The sequence below is a fragment of the Papaver somniferum genome, chromosome 11 (assembly GCF_003573695.1).
Source record: "Papaver somniferum cultivar HN1 chromosome 11, ASM357369v1, whole genome shotgun sequence".
Classification (NCBI taxonomy): Eukaryota; Viridiplantae; Streptophyta; class Magnoliopsida; order Ranunculales; family Papaveraceae; genus Papaver; species Papaver somniferum.
Genome location: NC_039368.1, coordinates 81815432 through 81836261, shown reverse-complemented (window position 1 = coordinate 81836261; position 20830 = coordinate 81815432). Strand labels below are relative to the sequence as shown.

General features: G+C 35.6%; 1 protein-coding gene across 1 annotated transcript; it reads left to right on the top strand.

Annotated features, from left to right (window-relative positions):
* Positions 1-408: 408 nt before the first annotated feature.
* LOC113324677 (26S proteasome non-ATPase regulatory subunit 10-like) lies at positions 409-4861 on the top strand. Its single transcript, XM_026572975.1, has 11 exons — positions 409-478; positions 577-747; positions 829-960; positions 1115-1254; positions 1677-1763; positions 2365-2507; positions 2550-2625; positions 3101-3253; positions 3435-3536; positions 4402-4572; positions 4760-4861. The coding sequence occupies exons 1-11, from the start codon at positions 409-411 to the stop codon at positions 4859-4861; spliced, it is 1347 nt and encodes a 448-aa protein (XP_026428760.1).
* Positions 4862-20830: the final 15969 nt, after the last annotated feature.

Sequence of the window (20830 nt, the reverse complement as noted above, 5' to 3'; positions counted from 1 at the left end):
AATACTTCTACTTCAGCAGGATTACTTACTGGTTTCACTACTTCTACTTTAAGAAATAGTTGTGGTTTAGCAGCTGTTAAACATGTTTCTTTTTTTGTTCCTTAGTGTTGTTATCTCTTCAAACTGATTATTGTGTCCATTATCAGTTTGAGGGGGGCTAATAGGAATGTTAGTAGTCAACTCAAGTCAATCTTGACTTGAGTATTATTGGTCAGCTCAGTCAGATGTTGTGTCCTGTCTGAATAAGACAACTATAATTCTTCTGTATTTAATGTGTCTGACAATAGCTGTCTGTTTTGTTTTTAGTTTTTGATAACTTTCTTTTGTAATACAATTCATCTTCTTTTGAATCTTCTTTGTTTCTCTAATATCTTGATAATCATGAGAGCTTAACAATTCTCAGCAGTAATGGAATCAAGACGTGCCGATGCCGATATTATCAGTGCGGCTACTAACGAAGAACTTAACCGACTCAAGAGTAAGTAATTTTGAGAAAAAATCAAGTACATTTTTAGATTTATACTGTCAAATTTTGTATAATTTTTTGATTTTTGTTTGTGTTTGTGTTTAAATCAGAATTACTTGCAAAATATGATGATGGAAGAGGATTGGCAACCACAGTGAAGAATGTTAAAAATGTTAACGGAGCAGGAGCTATTCACTGTGCTGCTAGAGGAGGAAAGTTGAATGTTCTCAAGTACTTGATTGAGGAATTGGGACTTGATGTCAATACCAAAGATGAAAGAGGTATAATTGAATAAATCTTTAGGGTTAGTCTAATGGGGATTTTTTGTATGTTGTGTCTTACTACTAAATTGTGTTGGATAGGTGGTTCTCCATTGTTACAAGCAACACTGGGTGGGAACATGAACACAGTTGAATATTTACTTGTAAAGGGTGCTGATCCTGAGACATCTGATACCAAAGGTTATATGCCTTTGCATGCCGCTGCTGAAAAAGGTATATCACATTTTGTGGGCATTGTTTTTGGAAGTTTTCTCGTGTTACATAGTTTCTGAAGATAAATGCTGAAGTTAATTTAAGTGATTGTTTTGATTCTATGCTGCGTCTTTTACTTTTATGGGCACAAGTTTTAATCTGAGGTCGCATGCAGGATACACGGAGATAGTTACCAAATTACTCTCAAGAGGTGTTAATGTAAATGCTGCAAGTGAAATTGGCACATCCCTAGTTATGGCTGCTAATTTCGGCCAACTCGAGGCGTTGCAGATTTTGTTGGATCACAATGCAAATGTGAGTTGGACTACCTGTTGTTTATAAATACATGTGCAGTTGTGAATCATCTACATATAGAACCATATGTCTGTTTATTATATAGTTAATCGGTTGTGCTACCACTCACACCCAGGGTTTGATATGTTTTGTTTGTTTTCTCTAGAACTATTGTAATTTAGCGAGTAGCGGGTAAAGGAGTTTCGTTCAACATCATACTCTAGTGAGGGATCTAATTATCCTTTCACTTGACCGCAAGTAACTTGGAATTGTAGTTAAGGATAATACTCGTTGGTGCTTCATTTGGTTAGTCAACCATGGATAGCTACAACACAACTACTAAGAATTTCTTTCTGAATGCATTCATTTGACCTTTTTTGCTATTATTATTTCTTTTCCAATTATACGTAGTAAAATAATTTAGCTTTCTTTTTTTTATGCAGCCTAATTTGTCTCCTGGCTGTTCGTTTACACCACTGGCGGGATCTATTGTATCTGGATATTTACAATGCGTCGAGCCTTTACTTGAGGTACCAAATACAATCACCCTGTTTTTGGGTAGTTTCCTTAGCAATAGCTGCAATTCTGTTCTCTCTTTGTTGGTTGTAATCTTCCAAAGGGCTAGTCAATATTTACCTTGTTTTTAATGTCAGCATTTAGATTTGATTTATTATTTTCGGTTCCTACTGCAGTAGTAGAGTTGCTTCTTTTTGATCACGTATTATTTAACCAATTTAGTTATTTTCACATTTTCTGGTGGAGGTGCAAGCTCAATTAAGAAAACTTGCTATCCCTAACAGTATGTTGCTCCCCCAAGAGCAAATAGATGTCTGTGTAGACGTATGACACACAATAAGGATTTTTAGGAGATCCCGGAGATCCTGTCACCAAAGAAGCAAAGTAAAAAACAGATCAGAGATTTCAGAGATGTTGATTTTTATTTTCTGCAGAAGTTGCTCCTCGGATTGGTCAAAAATTTATTTTCGTAAGCTCTAGTAGTGGTTCATTACGTTTTGAATGAAATAACTTCTTTAGAGTTTAGCATTGGTCTAGTATGATCCTACTGAGTACTTTCATGATTTTGATGCCTATATAATATGAATAACTTTCTACCTTCTGCCATCTTTGTAGGCTGGTGCTGACCCAGATGGTGGATCATATGGAGAAACACCTCTGATAGCTGCAGCAGATGATGGGCTAACACAAATCATCAAGCGCTTAATTCAAGCTGGTGCTAATTCAGATATCACAAATAATATAATGTTATCTGACCTGTACATATTTCATTTATCTCTAACTTCGCTATTTCAATGTAGTTGTCGGCCTATATTTACTCTCTACCTGCAAGCTCAATATCCGGATGACACGCTTTGTTGCATATATTATACTAATGTAACATGCATAGATACTTGAGGAAAACCTCCACGCCATCTGGTGATCCATGAAAGGAATCAAGTTGTTTTCTAACGCAGAGTTAGAAAGTGTTAGACTGATTATCCTTCTTATGATCAACTAAACTTAAAATTGGTAAACTAGCACACCAGAATATGATAATGTTAATTAAGGTTTCATTCTGGAGACACTTCTAAATATCGATGTGACCTTACCTCAGATGCATGTTGAATTTTATGCAAGTAAGCAACCTTTTCATCAATGCTTCTCTAGGTCCAGCATTCTGAATCTATAAAATGGTTCCAAATATGTATGACTTCTATTCAAACGTAGATCTTGCATTTTTAACCGGTGGGTTTGCCAGATATAGTGCTTGACATCTGTTTTTTTGCATTGTAAACAAGCTGACAATAGATCCTAAGTTCTCTTTGGCATAATTTGGCCTAAGAAATTCAACTTGTTTTTTTTATCACAGGATGGATTCACACCAATAGAAATTGCCGCACTCAATGGTTATTCTAATGTTGTTGAGGTTCTTTTCCCTGTTACTTCTCGTATTCCGGGATATGTCGACTGGAGCATTGGTGGAGTAATTGCACATGTACAGTCTGATCAAGCTAAGGAACAGGTATTCCACATATAACTTACTTTTGTAGTTTGAAACCAAATAATTGGCGGCTTTCCTTCTGTTTTTGTGTTTGTATAAAATAAAACACAAGTTTCATTTCTATCATGTTATAGCTGTTTTTTTTGTAACCTATGTTATGGTACATATTGCTTAATAACTTTGAGATCCTTAACTTTTGAAGAGGGAGCTGAAAGCCAAGGAAAAGTTGCACGAGGCAAAGTTAAGTGGCACAGATGCATTTAATAAAAAGGACTATTATAAGGCAAAATTTTCCTACTCAAAGGTACCTTTTCGTTTTAACGTGACTATATATCATTAGATGGAAGTGAACCCCGAATTACATATTGATGATGCTTACTGTTAATTTATGGCAACAAGAATTGTTAACTTCAGTGAATTAATTTTTATGTATACAGGTTTTGTCTTTTATGTCATTGTTAGAGGTTCCAATTTGAGTCTTTTGAGATTTAAGGTAGTGTATTTCAGGTTCTGTCATATATCCTTGAATAAATGTTGTTCGACTTCTTTATCCCGATTTCTTAGACGGTCCTCCTGCATAACCTAGCATCGTAGTCTAGTCTTAACTATTTAGTTGCTGATATTTTGGTCTACGTCTGAACAATGCCGGAACAATGCTAGTCTATGGCTGGAACTTTTTCGTAAAGTTCACATATCCGTCTCTTTTATATGGTTGTTTAGTTTAATGTTGGAAAATATCTCCACCATTTTGTTGATCAAATATGTGGTAGTTTTTCCAGATGCTTCTAGAAAATACTTGTAGTCGTATTTTAGACCAGTGTGAGCCTGTGATGTTGTTCTCATTATTTATTACGCCTGACATGATATTTTTCAGTTTATTGAGAAAATGCATTTTCACTGATTCAATCAGACTTTTGGTGTTTGTTCGAGCTCTGCTCATTTCCTAATCTTTATTGAAAGCTTTGACTAACTTTTCTCTTCTCACGAGTTTTTACCTAATTAATACTTCCTTCAATGTATGAACTGAATGCCCTCTATATTAATACTGGTCGCTTTTAATGATTGTTGATTTTTCATTTTTTTTCCATCTTGAGTTCATATATTCCTTCTATCTTGTGTTACGTGAAGCAATCATTATATAACTACTCTGTTTTATGATGCGAATATAGGCAAATGAAATTGATCCGAATGACGCAATTATACTTTCTAACCGGAGTATGTGCTGGGCCCGCATGTATGAAGGTGCCAAGGCTTTAGTAGATGCCAGTGCATGCATAGTGCGAAGACCATATTGGCCTAAGGGATATTACATGGGAGGTGTAGCGCACAGTTTACTAAAAGTAAGACAGCTTCTCGTTTCGTTCTTTCGTTTATCTTGCTGATTTCTAGGTTTTCTCTTAGCTACCCTTAATCTTGCAATTGGTTCATCGTTGATGAGCATTTTCTAGAACACAATCTTTATTTCATCGCGCTGGGAAAAAAAAGAAGGATGGACTGTGTTCATAATTTTCTTCTGTTGCATTGCAGAGGTACAATAAGGCAGAAAAAGCCTTCCTTGCCGGTTTGGAGTGGAGTCCTAATAGTCAAGAGCTCAAAGATGCATACAGGTTCAATTCTACTACCCCTTAAGAAAAATAATGATTAATTTATCTAGTTTTAACTTTTGTGTCTTTTCCTGGTGATATTATAATTTATATCGGGTTGTTTTTTATTTTGTTTCTTGCTTGGCTATAAGAAAGCTGTTGAAGCTCAGAGACGAACAATGACTTGTCTGGAAGAAGATGGCTATGGCATTTTTTGACAACTTTATGAATGAAATTTATTTGACCATATGTACAGCCCTTTTCTTTTTTCTTTTAGGTAAGAGTTTTGACTTCAAGATGTTTGACTTAGACCTATCTAGAAACAAGTAAAATATGTTAAACCCATATGTTGCTTTCACTGTCCCTACCCTTTTTTCTATGATATCTTGCATCTCACTTTGAATGCCTTATTTCCAGAAACCTATTACTGGGGTTTCATATTCCAATAGAGGGGTTTCATCCATGATTATAATGTTATTTAGTTCGTCAGGGGGTCGTAAAGGTGATTTAAAAAGTCTAAATTATCCTTTTATCTATTTCAACATAATCAATAAAAAAACTTTGATGAAATCAGTTTTTCGTTCATCCTTCTCCTAATCAATAGTGTTGGTGGTCGTCAACAACCCAATTAAGAAGGGAACCAAGAAAAAGCTGGTCACAATTTTGAATTTCTAAACCGCACCCAATTTTTTTTGATGTTTCGTTCGACAAACTATTTTTCCCATGATTTAGTGTTTAAAATAGTTTGATTTTTGAAATTTATTGAAATAAGTAGAAAAATTAGGTTGTTAAACCAGTTACGGCTAGGTACGTCCAGCTTGCCAACCGTAAGTTGTTCTCCGAAGTTGTTTTAGGAAATTAAGAACTCCTAACCGTAAAATAAAAAATAAATAAATAGACGTGCAGTTTGGTTCCTATTTACGGTTGTGACTCTCAAAAACGTAACCGTAAATATTTCTGAATAACAACACTTTTAGGTTTTTAAAAAGTAGTTACGGTTGGTTTTGATTTACAATATACCAACTGTAATTGTTATACGGTTGGATTTTTTTTTTGCTCAAATCAAAATTACGATAGGTTTAAACCATAGTAAGTTGCGAACCTTAATTTTTTTTTTGATTCAAACCAAGATATATATTAAAGGAAAAAAAAACTACAACTTAAGTTACAATGGTAGACATGTTATCTTTCCTGATCTCTTTCATGAAGATTTCAGGAATATTACATTGATAGTCAAAAGATTGTCTACCAGTTCTAGCTTCATTCGCAATTACATGCGCAACATTGTTAGCTTGTCTTCTTACATAATTTACATTAAACCAAGAAATATTAGATAGTAGATGCCTTATTTCATTTACAAGACCTTCATTCATCCAGTGAACTGAAGATTTGGGATATTTAACCGAGTTAATTTACAATATACCAACTGTAATTGTTATACGGTTGGATTTTTTTTTTTGCTCAAATCAAAATTACGATAGGTTTAAACCATAGTAAGTTGTCAACCTTAATTTTTTTTTTGATTCAAACCAAGATATATATTAAAGGAAAAATAAACTACAACTTAAGTTACAATGGTAGACATGTTATCTTTCCTGATCTCTTTCATGAAGATTTCAGGAATATTACATTGATAGTCAAAAGATTGTCTACCAGTTCTAGCTTCATTCGCAATTACATGCGCAGCATTGTTAGCTTGTCTTCTTACATAATTTACATTAAACCAAGAAATATTAGATAGTAGATGCCTTATTTCATGTACAAGACCTTCATTCATCCAATGAACTAAAGATTTGGGATGTTTAACCGAGTTGATGACATTCAGACCTTTTTCTTTTGCCCATAGAGTAGCTTCTTTAAAAGCAAGGCATTCTGCATGCTCAGGATCTATTCTTCCATGGAAGAGTCTTCCTCTGATGCATTCGCAGGAACCTGTAGAATTTCTAAGAATCAATCCCACACCCACATGTGAAGAATCACTATCAAAAGAAGCATCCATGTTAAGCTTCAACTATTCTAAATCAGGCAACAACCAATGTTCTTCTTTTTGGATTGTTCTTTCATCATGGTTCACCGAACAGTATTTCAACATGTTTGTAATAGAAAAAAGAGTAGAGTTTAGGTTTTGGTTTTTGTTTTCAAACTCTTTAATACATCTATTTTTCCACAAGAACCACATTGTGATCATTTCCATAGAGATCCAGTCAGTATTAGTCTGAGGAGATCCATCATAATATTGTTGAAACCATGATAAGATCCAGTCTTTTACTTGTATATTATGTGATTGCAGAGCATAGACATTGACAGACATGCCTAACCACACAGATCTGTAATGGTCACAATACATGATAAGATGTTCCAAAGTTTCATCAGCTTGATTGCATCTAGCACAAGTAGGAAGGATATCATTTTTATACTTATGCAGTTTGGTTTTTGTGGGTACTATATCCCTCATGCACTTCCAAATGAAAATCCTCACCTTGTGTGGAACATTCATATGCCACATTTGTTTCCAAACTGACTTAGGTATGTCAGTACTGTTAGGTGCAGAAGAAGTATGAGATTGTCTAACAAGCTCTCTATAGGTGGATTTTGCTGTAAATTCACCAGTTCTAGTTAGTTCCCAAATGAGTTTGTCTGTACCAAACTGAACTAGGGGAATATCTAGAATCAGATTAGCAGTTTCTATTGAAAAGACCTTCCTAATCAATTATGTATTCCATCTTCTTGGATTCTGTAACATTAAATCAGAGACATAGACAATCCTAATAGGCTCAGCAAAATCATCTTTTGGAACATGAGGACTATTTAAACCTCTTACCCATTTATCATACCAAACTAGAAATTTTGTTTCACATCTAACATCCCATCTATGGAATTGTCTAACATATTGTAGACCGACTTCTAAACCTTTCCATATCCAAGATGTATTGCTAGGTGATTCTTGCATATACAAAAAGTTACTGTGTGGAGAATACTTGGCTTTCATTAACTGAGACCATGGTTTATCCTCCTCCGTACACATCCTCCATGCTAACTTTGTCATGAGAGCATGATTATACAATTCAAGGTTTCTGAAAGCAAGTTCTCCCTCCTCTTTTGGATACCAGAGTGTATTCCAAGAAATGGGACTGTAACCTTTATTTTTTGTTCGACCCCACCAAAATTTTCGCTGTATTAGATCTAATTTAGTAATGATGTTTTTTGGAATTCTAAAATTACTAATATAATGTGCTGGGATTGAGTTAAGAACTGATCTGATAAGTGTTGTTCTTGCTGCAAGATTTAGAGTCTTCGAACACCAACCTTGGAGTCTATGCTGATAATAATCTTTAATAGAAGCAAAAGAAGTAGTTTTAGCTTTACCTAAAAGAATTGGAAGACCCAGATACTTGTCCGAAGAACTGAGTTGTTTAACTCCTAATTCTTTCCTAATGAACTCCTTATGCTGGACATATATATCCCCCATAATAAAATCAGAAGACTTATTCAAGTTTATCATTTCTCCTGAGATTTCACTAAAGTTTTGGAGAATATATTTCAGTCGATTAAGACTATATTTTTCCACTTGAAAGAAAAGCATGCAATCATCTGCAAATAACATATGATTGATGGGTATAAAATTTTTAACTACTTGAATGCCTGTCAGCTACCCCAATGCTTCAACATGTAATAGAGACCTAGTGATATATTCCATTGCAATGATAAATAGATAGGGAGACAAGGGGTCTCCCTGTCTAAGACCACGAGATGGAGTATAAGATTTACACATGCTCCCATTAAGCCTTACCGAGACAGAGGTAGTCGAAATACATTGCTGAATTAATATTCTCCAATTTTGACAGAATCCAAGAGACATTAACATTTTATCAATGAAAGACCATTCAACCCTGTCGAATGCTTTCGACATATCTAATTTAAGAGCCACCTGTGCTTGTTTCTTTTTGGATTTTTTCGTAGAGTGTATGAGCTCATGAGCCATTACTATGTTGTCATTTATGTACCTATTTGGGACATAGGCTGCCTGAGTAGGAGAAATAATTTTTTCCATTAAGGGTTTCATTTTTGTAACTAGAAGCTTGGATATTATCTTATAAGTGATATTGCAAAGGCCAATAGGTCTATAGTCAGTTGGAGTAGAAGGATGATGTGTTTTAGGAATCAGGCAAGTGGTTGTTTTGTTTACACCTTCTGGTAACTGACTTGTTTTGAAGAAGGCTTGGACAATATCAATAGTGTCAGACTTTACAGTGGACCACTGTGTTCGATAGAAGCCAGCCGGAAAACCATCCGGTCCCGGTGCATTCCAACTCGGAATAGATTTTAAGACAAAAAATATTTCCTTTTCTGATGGAATGGAAGTCAAGGATATATTCTCCTCTTCGGTAATAACAAGGTAAATTATATCAAAAGAATTCTGCTTGAAAACCGGATTAGTAGTAGTGGCAATGGCAGCAAAATGATTAGTAAGAAGATCTGCAAGTTCTTCATGCGTATGACACCACTTACCATTAGGATCACGCAATGCCGAAATATGATTTCTAGATCTACGCCTGTTAGCTCTTGTGTGAAAGTAAGTTGTGTTATTATCTGCATCCTTAAACCAATGATCTCCAGATCTTTGGATCCAGAAGTCAGCTTCAATCTTCTTCCAGTACTCTAGCTTTTGTACAGTGAAATTAATTTCATTTGAAATTGAGTCACTATAAGGAAAAGATTGTATGTAAGAAAGATGTTGCTGTAGCTGCTGCACTTGGATGTTTATTTTACCAAAATTGTAGCGATTCCATTTTGATAAGTTTCTCCTAACTTTATCTAGCTTGTCATTAATAACTATTTTTGTATGAGAACACTGCCAAGAATCTTTTATTAATTCAGAACATGAAGAATCAGATAACCAGCATCTATAAAATTTCCAATTATTCCTGGGTTTCACCACACTTGGATCTGTGATAAGAAGGAGAGGACAATTATCTGAGCCTAAGAATGGAAGATGCAGAACCCTAGAATTAGGATACTCAGTAACCCAATTAGAATTCTGTAAAGCCATATCAATCCTAACCCTCTTATAACCCTTTCCATTAGTTCTATTGGACCAGGTATGCTTAGACCCTATGAACTGCATGTCCATCAAACCCATACTGTTAATAACCTCACAAACCCATTTTTTAACTGAAGTTGTACTAGTAGCCTCCTGATTGTTTAGGTGAATATTTAAATCACCCATAACAATCCAAGGCTGATAGACATTATCACTCAAGTCTTTAAGAAATTCCCATTGCCTTTGCTTCGACTCGTAATAAGTCGAATCATAAACACAGGATAAAAGTCACTCTTGTTTAGAAGCATCAGAGGAAATCAAGAGGTGAATCATGTTATCATTGCAACAAGCAATATCACATAGAAAAACTAGACCCCCAGAAAGACCAATGGTACTTACAAATAAGGAGTTTGGATAAGAATATTTTTGCGCCGAAACTTTAGCTCTAGCCTCAGAAACTTTCGTTTCCATTAGAAAGATGATATCTGGATTATATTGTTGGATGATATCATTAAGATTATCCCTAGTTTCCTTAGAAGCTAGACCTTGAACATTACAAGTAAGAACCTTCATGCTATTATTAAAGCAAAAGAAGCCAATATGCATATAACAGTTAAACGAACAATGATAACTCGGAAAATGAAAATAGTTTAAAAGAGAAAAATATACCTGAGCATCAGTGCCTGATGTGGAAGCCTTGAGACATTTAGATTGGTTTTGCTCGAAAATTTCCAATGAAAGGAATGATAAGAGTTAGGCGAAAGTGTATTACCGTCAAGACTGACACGAGCATTTGCAGAAAACTCCTCATCAAAAATATCAGACAAATGGCTTGAGATATTGCAACCTTAATTTACTTACGGTGTAAGTCACCTTCTTGTAGTTAACCGTAACCATTTACAACTGGGTTTTTTCTAATACATAGGTGTTTTATTGCTTATCCAAAATTCAAGATTCTTATACATTACATCCAACTAAAGTTGGCTATTTATAATCCCGTACATGAGTTTTAACATACACAAAATTCACATATATCTGCTCACGTGGCTAGACATAATTCTTTATAAATGGAGATGTTTATCTAATGGGTATTATACTACGCGTGTCTATCTTTGAAATTTTTTTGACTGATTCAGTCGGTCGGTCACCAAATCTTTACGATATATAATAGTTATCCAATATTATTTCAAGGAAGTAGAAACAATAGCTAAAACTTTTAATTACGGTTGGATAGAAAAGCTAAAGCCTCACCCGTAATGTGTTTACGGTCGGTTCTGAGAGTCTAAAATCTAACCGTAATTGGTTTGTGATTAGGGTTTCTCAATTGTAACCAGTTACGGTTAGGAGTCCGTCGTCACCTAATCGTAAACCGGTTTTACGGTTGGTTAACAAAGAACCAACCGTAAATCTTTTTGAAAATCTAAAAGAATATAATCTTTTTTACTTACTTTCACCTATTTTGAGTAAACAAAATCACATTGGAGCTAAGTTAGAGGTATACCTAATTTTTTCTAGCCATTAATTCCTTCACTTTGGTTGAATCAAAATCTAGGATCTTGAAAAGGAATCCCCAAAAAACAAAAAAAAAAATTCCTTTAACTAACACTTAATTTGATCTTGTTTTTTCACCAAGCATAAAAGAGACTCACTAATCTAATCATTAAGTAATTAAATTATTATCACTGATTGAACAAGGATAGTTTAGTCATTTTAAAATTATTTTAGATAAGAGATTTTTGAAATTGCGTATGGATGATCCATTTTTGTCCTATTAGGTGAAGTCCCTCTATTAGAAAGTGATGCCCCAATAATAAGCTTCTCTTTCCATGGTCCTTGGTATAAGTCATTCATCACCAAATTCCTTCTCCTGCATTTATTATTGTTTAGTTGTTTGCACTAAAAAAAAGAAATATCGCCTGCATTGTGGTACTACCACCCATTACGTGTAGTACCAACCGGAGACTAAACTCCTTTTATCTTTAAATGCTTAAATTCATTGGAGAGTATTCAATTTAATCAGAAACCAATGAAAAGTGATTCTGGAATGACTGCAAAGTGGTGGGACACCGAAAACCAGATGTCATTGGAGAGTATCCAATTTAATCAGAAACCAACGAAAAGTGATTCTGGTTTGACTGTAAAGTGGTGGGACCCCGAGAATCAGATGGAATGAGACTTGCCCTCAAATTTGGTCGGAGCCTATCTTGGGAACGAGTCTCTCATATTCCCTGTAAATGGACAGTTTTGGGAACCCTATCCAATTTTGTGCATCATTTTTGAACCGATGAAATACGCACACAGATAGACTTTGACTTATTTAACTTCCTACTAGCTAACACGTGTAGCACCTTGGTGTTCTGTATGAAATTCGATCTTTATAAAGTTTTTTTTTTTTAACAAGGAAAGAACTTGTATTAAACATGAGTACCAGATACATCACAATCTATATAGGGAATTAACAAAGGAGGTGGATGAAACCACCAATCCCCACATAGATTATGTTTATAAGCTGCCTTCGCTGTTGCATCCACAACTTTATTAGCATACCTATACACAAAACTACAAGACCAACCAGGATTAATATTACATATGTTTACACATTTTCGCAACAGGGGTATACTCTGCCAGTGACAAAGAGAAGATAGTTGTTGAAGAAAAGAACAAATTCCCAGATTATCAGATTCAAAAATCACTCGAGACCAACCTTTTGAATCTGCCAGTTGCATAGCCTCCAACATTGCCCAAGCTTCAGCCTGCTGAGCATTACTAGCTCTTTTCAAGGCTCCCCTTCCCATGACATAAACCCCTGCAGAGTTCCGAATTATAATTCCAATACCAACTAACAAAAAAGTAGAATGATAAGAAGCATCAATATTAATTTTTATGAACTGCAAAGGAGGAGGTTCCCATTTATGATATAAACGCTCATTATGAACATTAGGATGACTGAAGTTAGCAGGAGTGTTTCCTAGATGATGCTGGAGAATGTATGAAGTGACCTGATGGACTACAAAGTTATGGTTGGGGGTGGTATTGTTAAAAAAAACACTACATCGAATCTTCCATATGAAATGCATGATGCACATAGCTAAGTGAACAATCTCAGGGGACTTCTGGATGTTGATGAAAGAGTCTTGGAGTTGCCAAGTCTGAATCCAGGATAAGAGAGAAGAGTGCTGCAAAATAAAGTGAAACTGATGAGGTAAAAAATACTGCCATATTTCCCTAGTGAAAGGGCAATGAAGGAAAAGATGATCCAGATCTTGTATTTGATAGTGGTTGCAAAGAACACAGTGTAAATCAGCATTATGCACATGGGTGAAAATTCTTGCTTTGACTGGAACAACATTGTGAATAACTCTCCACAGAAAAAGCTGAAACTTGTAAGGCACTTTCAACTTCCAAAAGGATAACCAAAAATGTTGAGATAAACCCATGGAGTTATCTGTTAGGATATCCTTATCACACAACATCCTATAAGTTGAGGCAGTAGTAAAAATACCAGTGGTTGTAAAGGGCCAGATTAATTTATCCTCTTGATCTAACTGAATGGGAATGGTTAAAATGGAGTTCACCTGATCAGCTGTAAAAAGGAGACGAAGAAGCGACACATTCCACTGTTCAGTATCAGTATCTATAAGATCAGAAACCAACTGGTAGTTAGACGTATTCAAATCACCCCAGTCCTGTAAAGCAGAATTCAGAGAAGGAATCCAGTTAGAAGTCCAGATGTTGATATGAGCTCCATTACCAACTTTCCATTTAGCATTTTTCAACACAATTTTAAGCCCAATAGAGATACTTTGCCAAATCCAACTTGAACTTAAGTTAACCGGTGGAGGGAAGAAACGCAGGTCATGATGAGGAAAATGTTTACCTTTCAATAACTTCGCCCATAAAGCATCTTGGTTATGTAACAATTGCCAAGCTAGTTTCGCAAGAAAAGCTAAGTTATAGTTGCACATATTTTTATGTCCTAAACCACCTAGCCTTTTAGGTAAACATACCTTTTTCCAAGAAATGTACTTTTGAGAATGTGGCTTGACATAACTGTTCCACCAATAGCTTCTCTGAATTTTTTCCATTTGATGAAGAGATGTTTCAGGAAGTTTGAAAACCTGCATTTGATACAGACCCATAGAGCTTAGAACAGAATTAACCTGGGTAGTTCTTCCTGCTTGATTCACAATTTTGCTCTTCCAGCCCTGCAATCTGTTATTCATGTTATCAATAATACCCTGACAGTTCTTATGTCTGTATCTATGCAGCAGAAGAGGTATACCCAAGTATTTTTCGCCAAGGCCCATAACTTTCATACCAAGAATACCAGCAATATTAGACCTATGAGCATTAGAAGTGTGCTTGCCAAAAAATAAGGTTGATTTCTGCATATTTATCACCTGACCTGAAGCTTGTCCAAATATATGAAGCAAGTGTTGAAGCTGCTGCATTTGAGTAGAATCAGCTTCAAAAAATAACAAACAATCATCTGCGAAGAACAGATGATTAATTACAGAGTAGTGCTGATTAATTCTAATCCCTGAAAGACAACCAGAGTCTACATTAAGCTGCAGGAGTCTATAAAAAGCTTCCATAACAAAAAAAAATAAAAAAGGAGACAATGGGTCTCCTTGACGAATACCCCGAGTCGGAGAAAAAGTTGAAGAAGGACTGCCATTGATAAGAATGGAAATATTTGAAGTAGAAATACACTGCTCTATTAAAATAATCCAATCATTATGAAAACCCAGTTGCCGAAATATATAAAGCAGAAAAGACCATTCCACCCTATCGAAAGCCTTTGACATGTCTAATTTCAAACCAACCAAAGCCTTCTTAACCTTTTTACGTTTCATACTAAACAAAATCTCATGAGCAATAATAATATTGTCATGGATATGTCTTCCTGCAACAAATGCAGTTTGAGTAGGGGAGATAATATCAGGAAGAAGGGGTTTAAGGCGGTTGGCTAAAATTTTAGAGATAATTTTATAGCTAACATTGCACAGACTTATGGGTCTGAAATCAACAGGAGTTTTTGGGTTTGAATTTTTGGGGATTAAAACCTGATAAGTATGATTGATGGCCTTGGACATATGTTTATGAGTGAAAAAATATTGTACCATGGAGATTACCTCAGTTCCAACAACATCCCAACAATGTTGATAAAATCCAGCTTGAAACCCATCGTTACCCGGAGAAGCCCAAGGTTTGATTTGAAAAACCACATCCTTTATTTCTTGAGCCTGAGGCACCTGGATAAGACTGCTATTCTGTAATTCTGAAACACAAGGTTGAAAAAGCTGCAGAATGTCGTTATTAATCTGAGGCTTAGAAGAAGTAGCAATATTTTTAAAATGGTTAGTAAATATAGCTTCAATATCACCTCTGCTATCAAACCAATCTTTATAAAGTTTAACACTACTGGACCTGTCTCTCTACCTTATAAAGATTGATTAGTTTTCTTAGTTACTACGGACCATACATTATATCCCTTCGTGGGAAGCAGTGGAGGCATTTTATCCATTTGGGATAGTTCTCGTCTTGAAAAGTTGGATGAAAGGTTTGGCTACAATAACATCACTTTCGTAATTAATACTAGGTTGAACGGTTTCAAATGGGCTATAGCCAATGCCTACTGTCCATGCGACTTTAATCCGAGAGCTTCTTTTTGGGGAGACATGAAAGAAATAAGAAGACGGTGGACTGGCCCTATATGCATGGCAGGAGATATGAATGCAGTTCGTTCAAGTGAAGAGAGAAAGAGAGGAGATGGAGATGTAAGGAATAATGCATTTTTGAGTGATTTTATTTTGGATCAGGAAATGGTTGATCAACCTTTGATTGGTGGAGCTTTCACCTGGTCTAACAATCACTCAAACCCCCTTCTCTGTAGGTTAGATAGGTTCTTGTTCAGTCATGACTTTGAAGATGCTTTCCCTAATGCACTTCAAGTTGTGATGACTAGAAATATATCTGACCACAATCTTCTTTTGGTGATTACTGAGCCTTCTTTGCCTTCAAAGCTATATTTCAAACTTGACAGATTATGGGAGGAGCATAAAGACTTTGCGAAGAAAGTTCAGGAATAGTGGGATGTCATGATTTATCAAGGAAGTGCTAGTTCAAAATTTTTTCTTAAGCTTCAGAATCTGAAACATTTTATTAAACCTTGGAGATTGCAGGAATTTGGTTCTACATCTAGAGAGAAAACTGTGCTTACAAAAAGAATTCATGAGTTAAATATTCTTGATGAGGATGAAGCATTACAACATCTTCATTTGGAGGAGAGAATGCAGGGAAAATTGAAGCTGAGAAGTATTGAAGTTCAAGAAGCTAGGAAATGGAAATTAAGGGCCAAACAGAATGATTTTAGATGGGGGGAATTAAACACTAGATATTTCCATAGTATTGCTAGTGCAAGAAGAAAAAGAAACACAATTGCTAAACTTCAAATTGGTGGTGTTGATTGTTTTGAGCATAATGTCATCAAAGAGGAGATTAGAAGTTTCTATGTTAATATCTTCACTTAACAAGCTGAAGTTCATTCTCAAATGGAAAATTTTTGTTTTCCAAGAGTGAAAGATGATGATAGAATTTGGCTTGAAAGAGAGTTTACCGAGGAAGAAGTTTGGGAGTAATCAAGAAAATGGGAGCTAATAAAGCTCCAGGGCCTGATGGACTTACTGCTGAGTTCTTTAAATCTTGTTGGAGCACTCTCAAAGATGATTTCATGAACCTGATTAGAGATTTTCACAGGTTTGGGTCAATTAATTGGAGATTCAATTGTTCTTTTCTTACATTGATTCCCAAAAAGAAGATTCTTGCACTCCAAAAGACTTTAGACCTTTAAGTCTTATTGGTATTGTCTACAAGATTCTTTCTAAATTGCTTGCAGAGAGGTTAAAAAAGGTGATGCCTGATCTTATTACTGATTTTCAAGGTGCTTTCATTCATGATAAACAAATACTAGATGGAGTTCTTATTTCCAATGAATGTGTGGATAGCAGATTGAAGTCTAAAAAGCCAGGTATTCTTTCTAAGATTGATACGGAGAAAGCGTTTGACAATGTCAATTGGCATTCTCTCTTTACTATTCTGCATAAGCATGAGTTTGGTGAGAAATGGATTTCTTGGATTAAGTGGTGTGTAACAACCACTCGTTTGTCAGTTTTGGTGAATGACATTTATCCATCTAAGTTAATAAATGATGCAGTGGTTAGAGGTCAACTAACTGGGTTCACTGTGATGGATCATGAAACCATAATCTCCCATTTACAGTTTGCAGATGACACTCTCATCTTTTTAGATGCTAATGCTGATGAAGTTAGAAGACTTCTCATTATTCTGGATGTGTTTGAGACTATCACAGTCTTGAAGTTAAACCTTGAGAAAAGAACTATGATTACTATTGGGGCTGATAATGTAATTGGTGCTTTTTCTAAGGAACTTGGTTGCAAAACTGAGAAACTACCCTTTACTTACTTGGGTATGCCTATTGGTTCTCACTGGAGAAGTACTTCTGTGTGGGATTATGTGTTGGTGAGAATGCAACAAAAGTTAGCTACATGGAAGAAGAGAAAATTAAATAAAGCAGGAAGAATTACTCTCATCAAGAGCTTTCTCGCAAGTTTTCCAATCTATTATCTTTCTCTGTTCCATCTTCTAGTTAATGTGGAAAGAGAAAATGATAAAGATAATTAGGAACTTATTGTGGGGAGTTGTGGAAGGTAGTATAAAGTTAGTTTGGGTGGCTTGGACTAACATATGCATGCCTAAGGAGAATGGGGGTCTGGGTATGAGGAATTTATTTTGAACAACAAATCGTGCTCTGCTGACTAAATGGATTTGGAGATATTCGAGGTCAAAACATAACTTATGGAGGAAGATAATTCATCAAAAGTTTAAAAGAAACAGTGAGTTGTTGGTTCCTGATGTTGATAATCATCCCCAATGCAAGAGTTTATGGAAAAACATGGTTAATTTGGTTATAGAAGTGCAAAAAATTGCAAGGTTCACTATCAGAAACGGGAAAGGTATTCGATTCTGGAAGGATGGATGGCTGAACATAGGTTGTTTGCAAGAGATTTTCTCGGTGGTGTTTAAACTGTTAAAGATAAGGATGCTACCATGTTTGATGTGCTTAGTGAGAATGGATGGAATTGTATTTTCAAGAAAAATCTGGATGCGAATGAACAACTTGAGTGGGACTTACTCAAAAGACCTACTCTTGTGGAAGAGGATGATGAGATTACTATTATGGAGATTTCAGTACACAGAGATGTTATAATATTTTGGCTGGTGATTTTGAAGCGTGCAGTTTTGAGAAGCATCTTTGGAAGAGCAACATTCCACACAAGGTTACTTTTATCCTATGGGTTGTTTTTCATAATTCTCTTCCAACTAGAGACATGTTGATTCACAAATGCATAGATATTGAATGTGATTTATGTCCTCTCTGCAACAATAAAAAGGAATCAGATGATCATTTGTTTATGCACTGTGGATATTTTTTTGAGGTTTGGAATTATTTCATAAAAGCCTTCAAGATTTTTTGGCCACTGCCAGCAAACTTGTTGCAGCTTTTTGATGCATGGAAAAAAAATGTTATGAGTGGAAGAGCTAGAGGGGTTTGGAGAATTATCCACTATGCGATCTGTTGGATGTTGTGGAAGGAGAGAAGCGCAAGAGTGTTTAATTCTAGACACATATGTGTCTCTGAAGTTATTGATCATGTAAAAATGTTAGTAGTTCTATGGTCCTCTGATCTAGATACTTTCAAATTTGTAGACTCCAACCTTATTTGGAACAATTGGAGCTCTTTCATGTCTGTGTAATCTCTTGTAATTTTGTAAAAGAGTTTTCTCCTCTTTTTTCTTTTAATATAACTTCTCCTTCGAAAAAAGTGGACCATAGACCGAAGTTATCATTTAGTTTGACTGTGCTAGTATACCTAACCTCCTATCCCTACACCTTATAAACTACCTGCATATGGTTCATAAATAAAGATATTGTTTGAGGTGATCATTTACGCATCAAAGACATATTATCAAAGCAGTAAAAAAAACAAACTATGAGAGCACTCGACTTGTTGGAGAAAATGAGTTTTAATAAAAGGTTTTATGGTCTTGGTGTGGTTTGATCTAATGACCTAAGGGTCTAAGGATACTTACTCATTTTTTGGGTGAATGAAATGGGACCTTTAGTCCCACATTGTGGAAAACTAAAGAGGAGCTCCACTATATAATCATACTCTTATATATGTATTGTAAAACATGGGTGGAGCGGGTGGGAAAAAATACATGTTTTGACCCATGCGGTATGCGCGTATTCCATGCACCAAGTCCCTTTCCTACACAGATTTATTTTTAGCATTACTCAACTCGAGTATACCCGCGAACTAATGTGTTAAGGACAACTTGTTGAACCTGTGATTCTTCCCTTGTCAAGTTGATTTGGTAGAGTTGTTTCGGATTATTTCTTTACATATTAGTTTTTGATACATCTAACGTGTTGTTTATTGTTGCAAGATCCCAACAATCTTAACATATTATTTCTATCTGTGCAACAATGGAAACAACGACAACAAAGATCGATGTTGAAAGACCACAGAAGTTTAACGAAAAGGATTTCAAGAGATGGCAATCCAAGATGTTGTTTTTTCTGAGCAATCATGATTTGGACGCAGTACTGCAAGGTCCTCTTGATGTTTTGATGGCTGCTGAAGATAATACTGATGAAGATATAGCCTATTATACAATGGGTAACTATATGGCTAAAAACCATATCATGAACAGTTTGGAAGATGAGATGTATGATTTTTACAATGCTAAAGATAACTTGACTGCTTATGAGTTGTTGACTTCATTAGAAGAAAAGTATCAAGCGGAGACTGCAGGGAGCAAGAAATTTCTGGTGGCGAAGTTTATGGACTTGAAGATGATGAATGATAAGCCTGTTGTTGACCAATTCCTCGAACTTAAAAAAATCATTAATGAGATTCTTTCTGAAGGCATGGTTATTAATGAGTCGTTTCAAGTATATGTGGCAATTGAGAAGTTACCATATTCTTGGTCGGAGTACAAGAAAAAGTTAAGACATGAAACTGGCGATATCAACATGGTTGAATTGGGAAAGAAGATTCAAGCGGAAGAGATGATGTGCACCAAATACAAGAACGTGTCATCTTCAAGGGACATGACTAACAAGGCTCATATGTCCGAGCACAAGTCTTCCAAAGATGGAAAAGGTGACAATAATTATCGCAACTCGAAGCATGGTCCTAAGAAGAAAGGTACGTTTCGTAAACCAGAGTCTAGCATTACTAAAGTTAAAGGTCCTTGTTGGGTGTGTGGAAATTCTGGTCATATGGAAGTTCACTGTAGACAACGTAAGGATAAGAAAAATAATGCTAACTTGGTTGAGAAAAGCAAAGACGAGTTTTCTGCTGTAGTGTCTGAAGTTAATTTGGTAGCCAATGTGATGGACTGGTGGGTAGACTCCGGAGCTACCAAGAATGTTTGTGGGAACAGAGACCTGTTCACCTCCTACCAGAGGGTAGAGGAAGGCGAGAAACTCTATATGGGTAACTCATCTGAATCATAGGTTGCAGGAAATAGAAAGGTCGGTCTGAATCTCACATATGTAAAGACTCTCACATTGAATGAAGTTCTTCATGTTCCAGACATCTGCAAAAATCTTGTTTCTTGTTCAGTTTTAGATGATAAGGGTTTTAAAGTTACAATTGAGTCTGGAAAACTTATAGTAAGTAAGGGCAATGATTATGTGGGTAAGGGTTATAAGACTGGGGGTCTATATAAACTTAATGTAACTTGTCCTGAATTGAAATTTAATGATTCTTCTGCTTACATGTGTGTGTCATTGAACGTTTGGCATGGTAGACTTGGTCATGTAAATTATAAATGAATGCATAAACTGGCTAGCGTATGTTGCATACCCAAATTCACTTTAGAT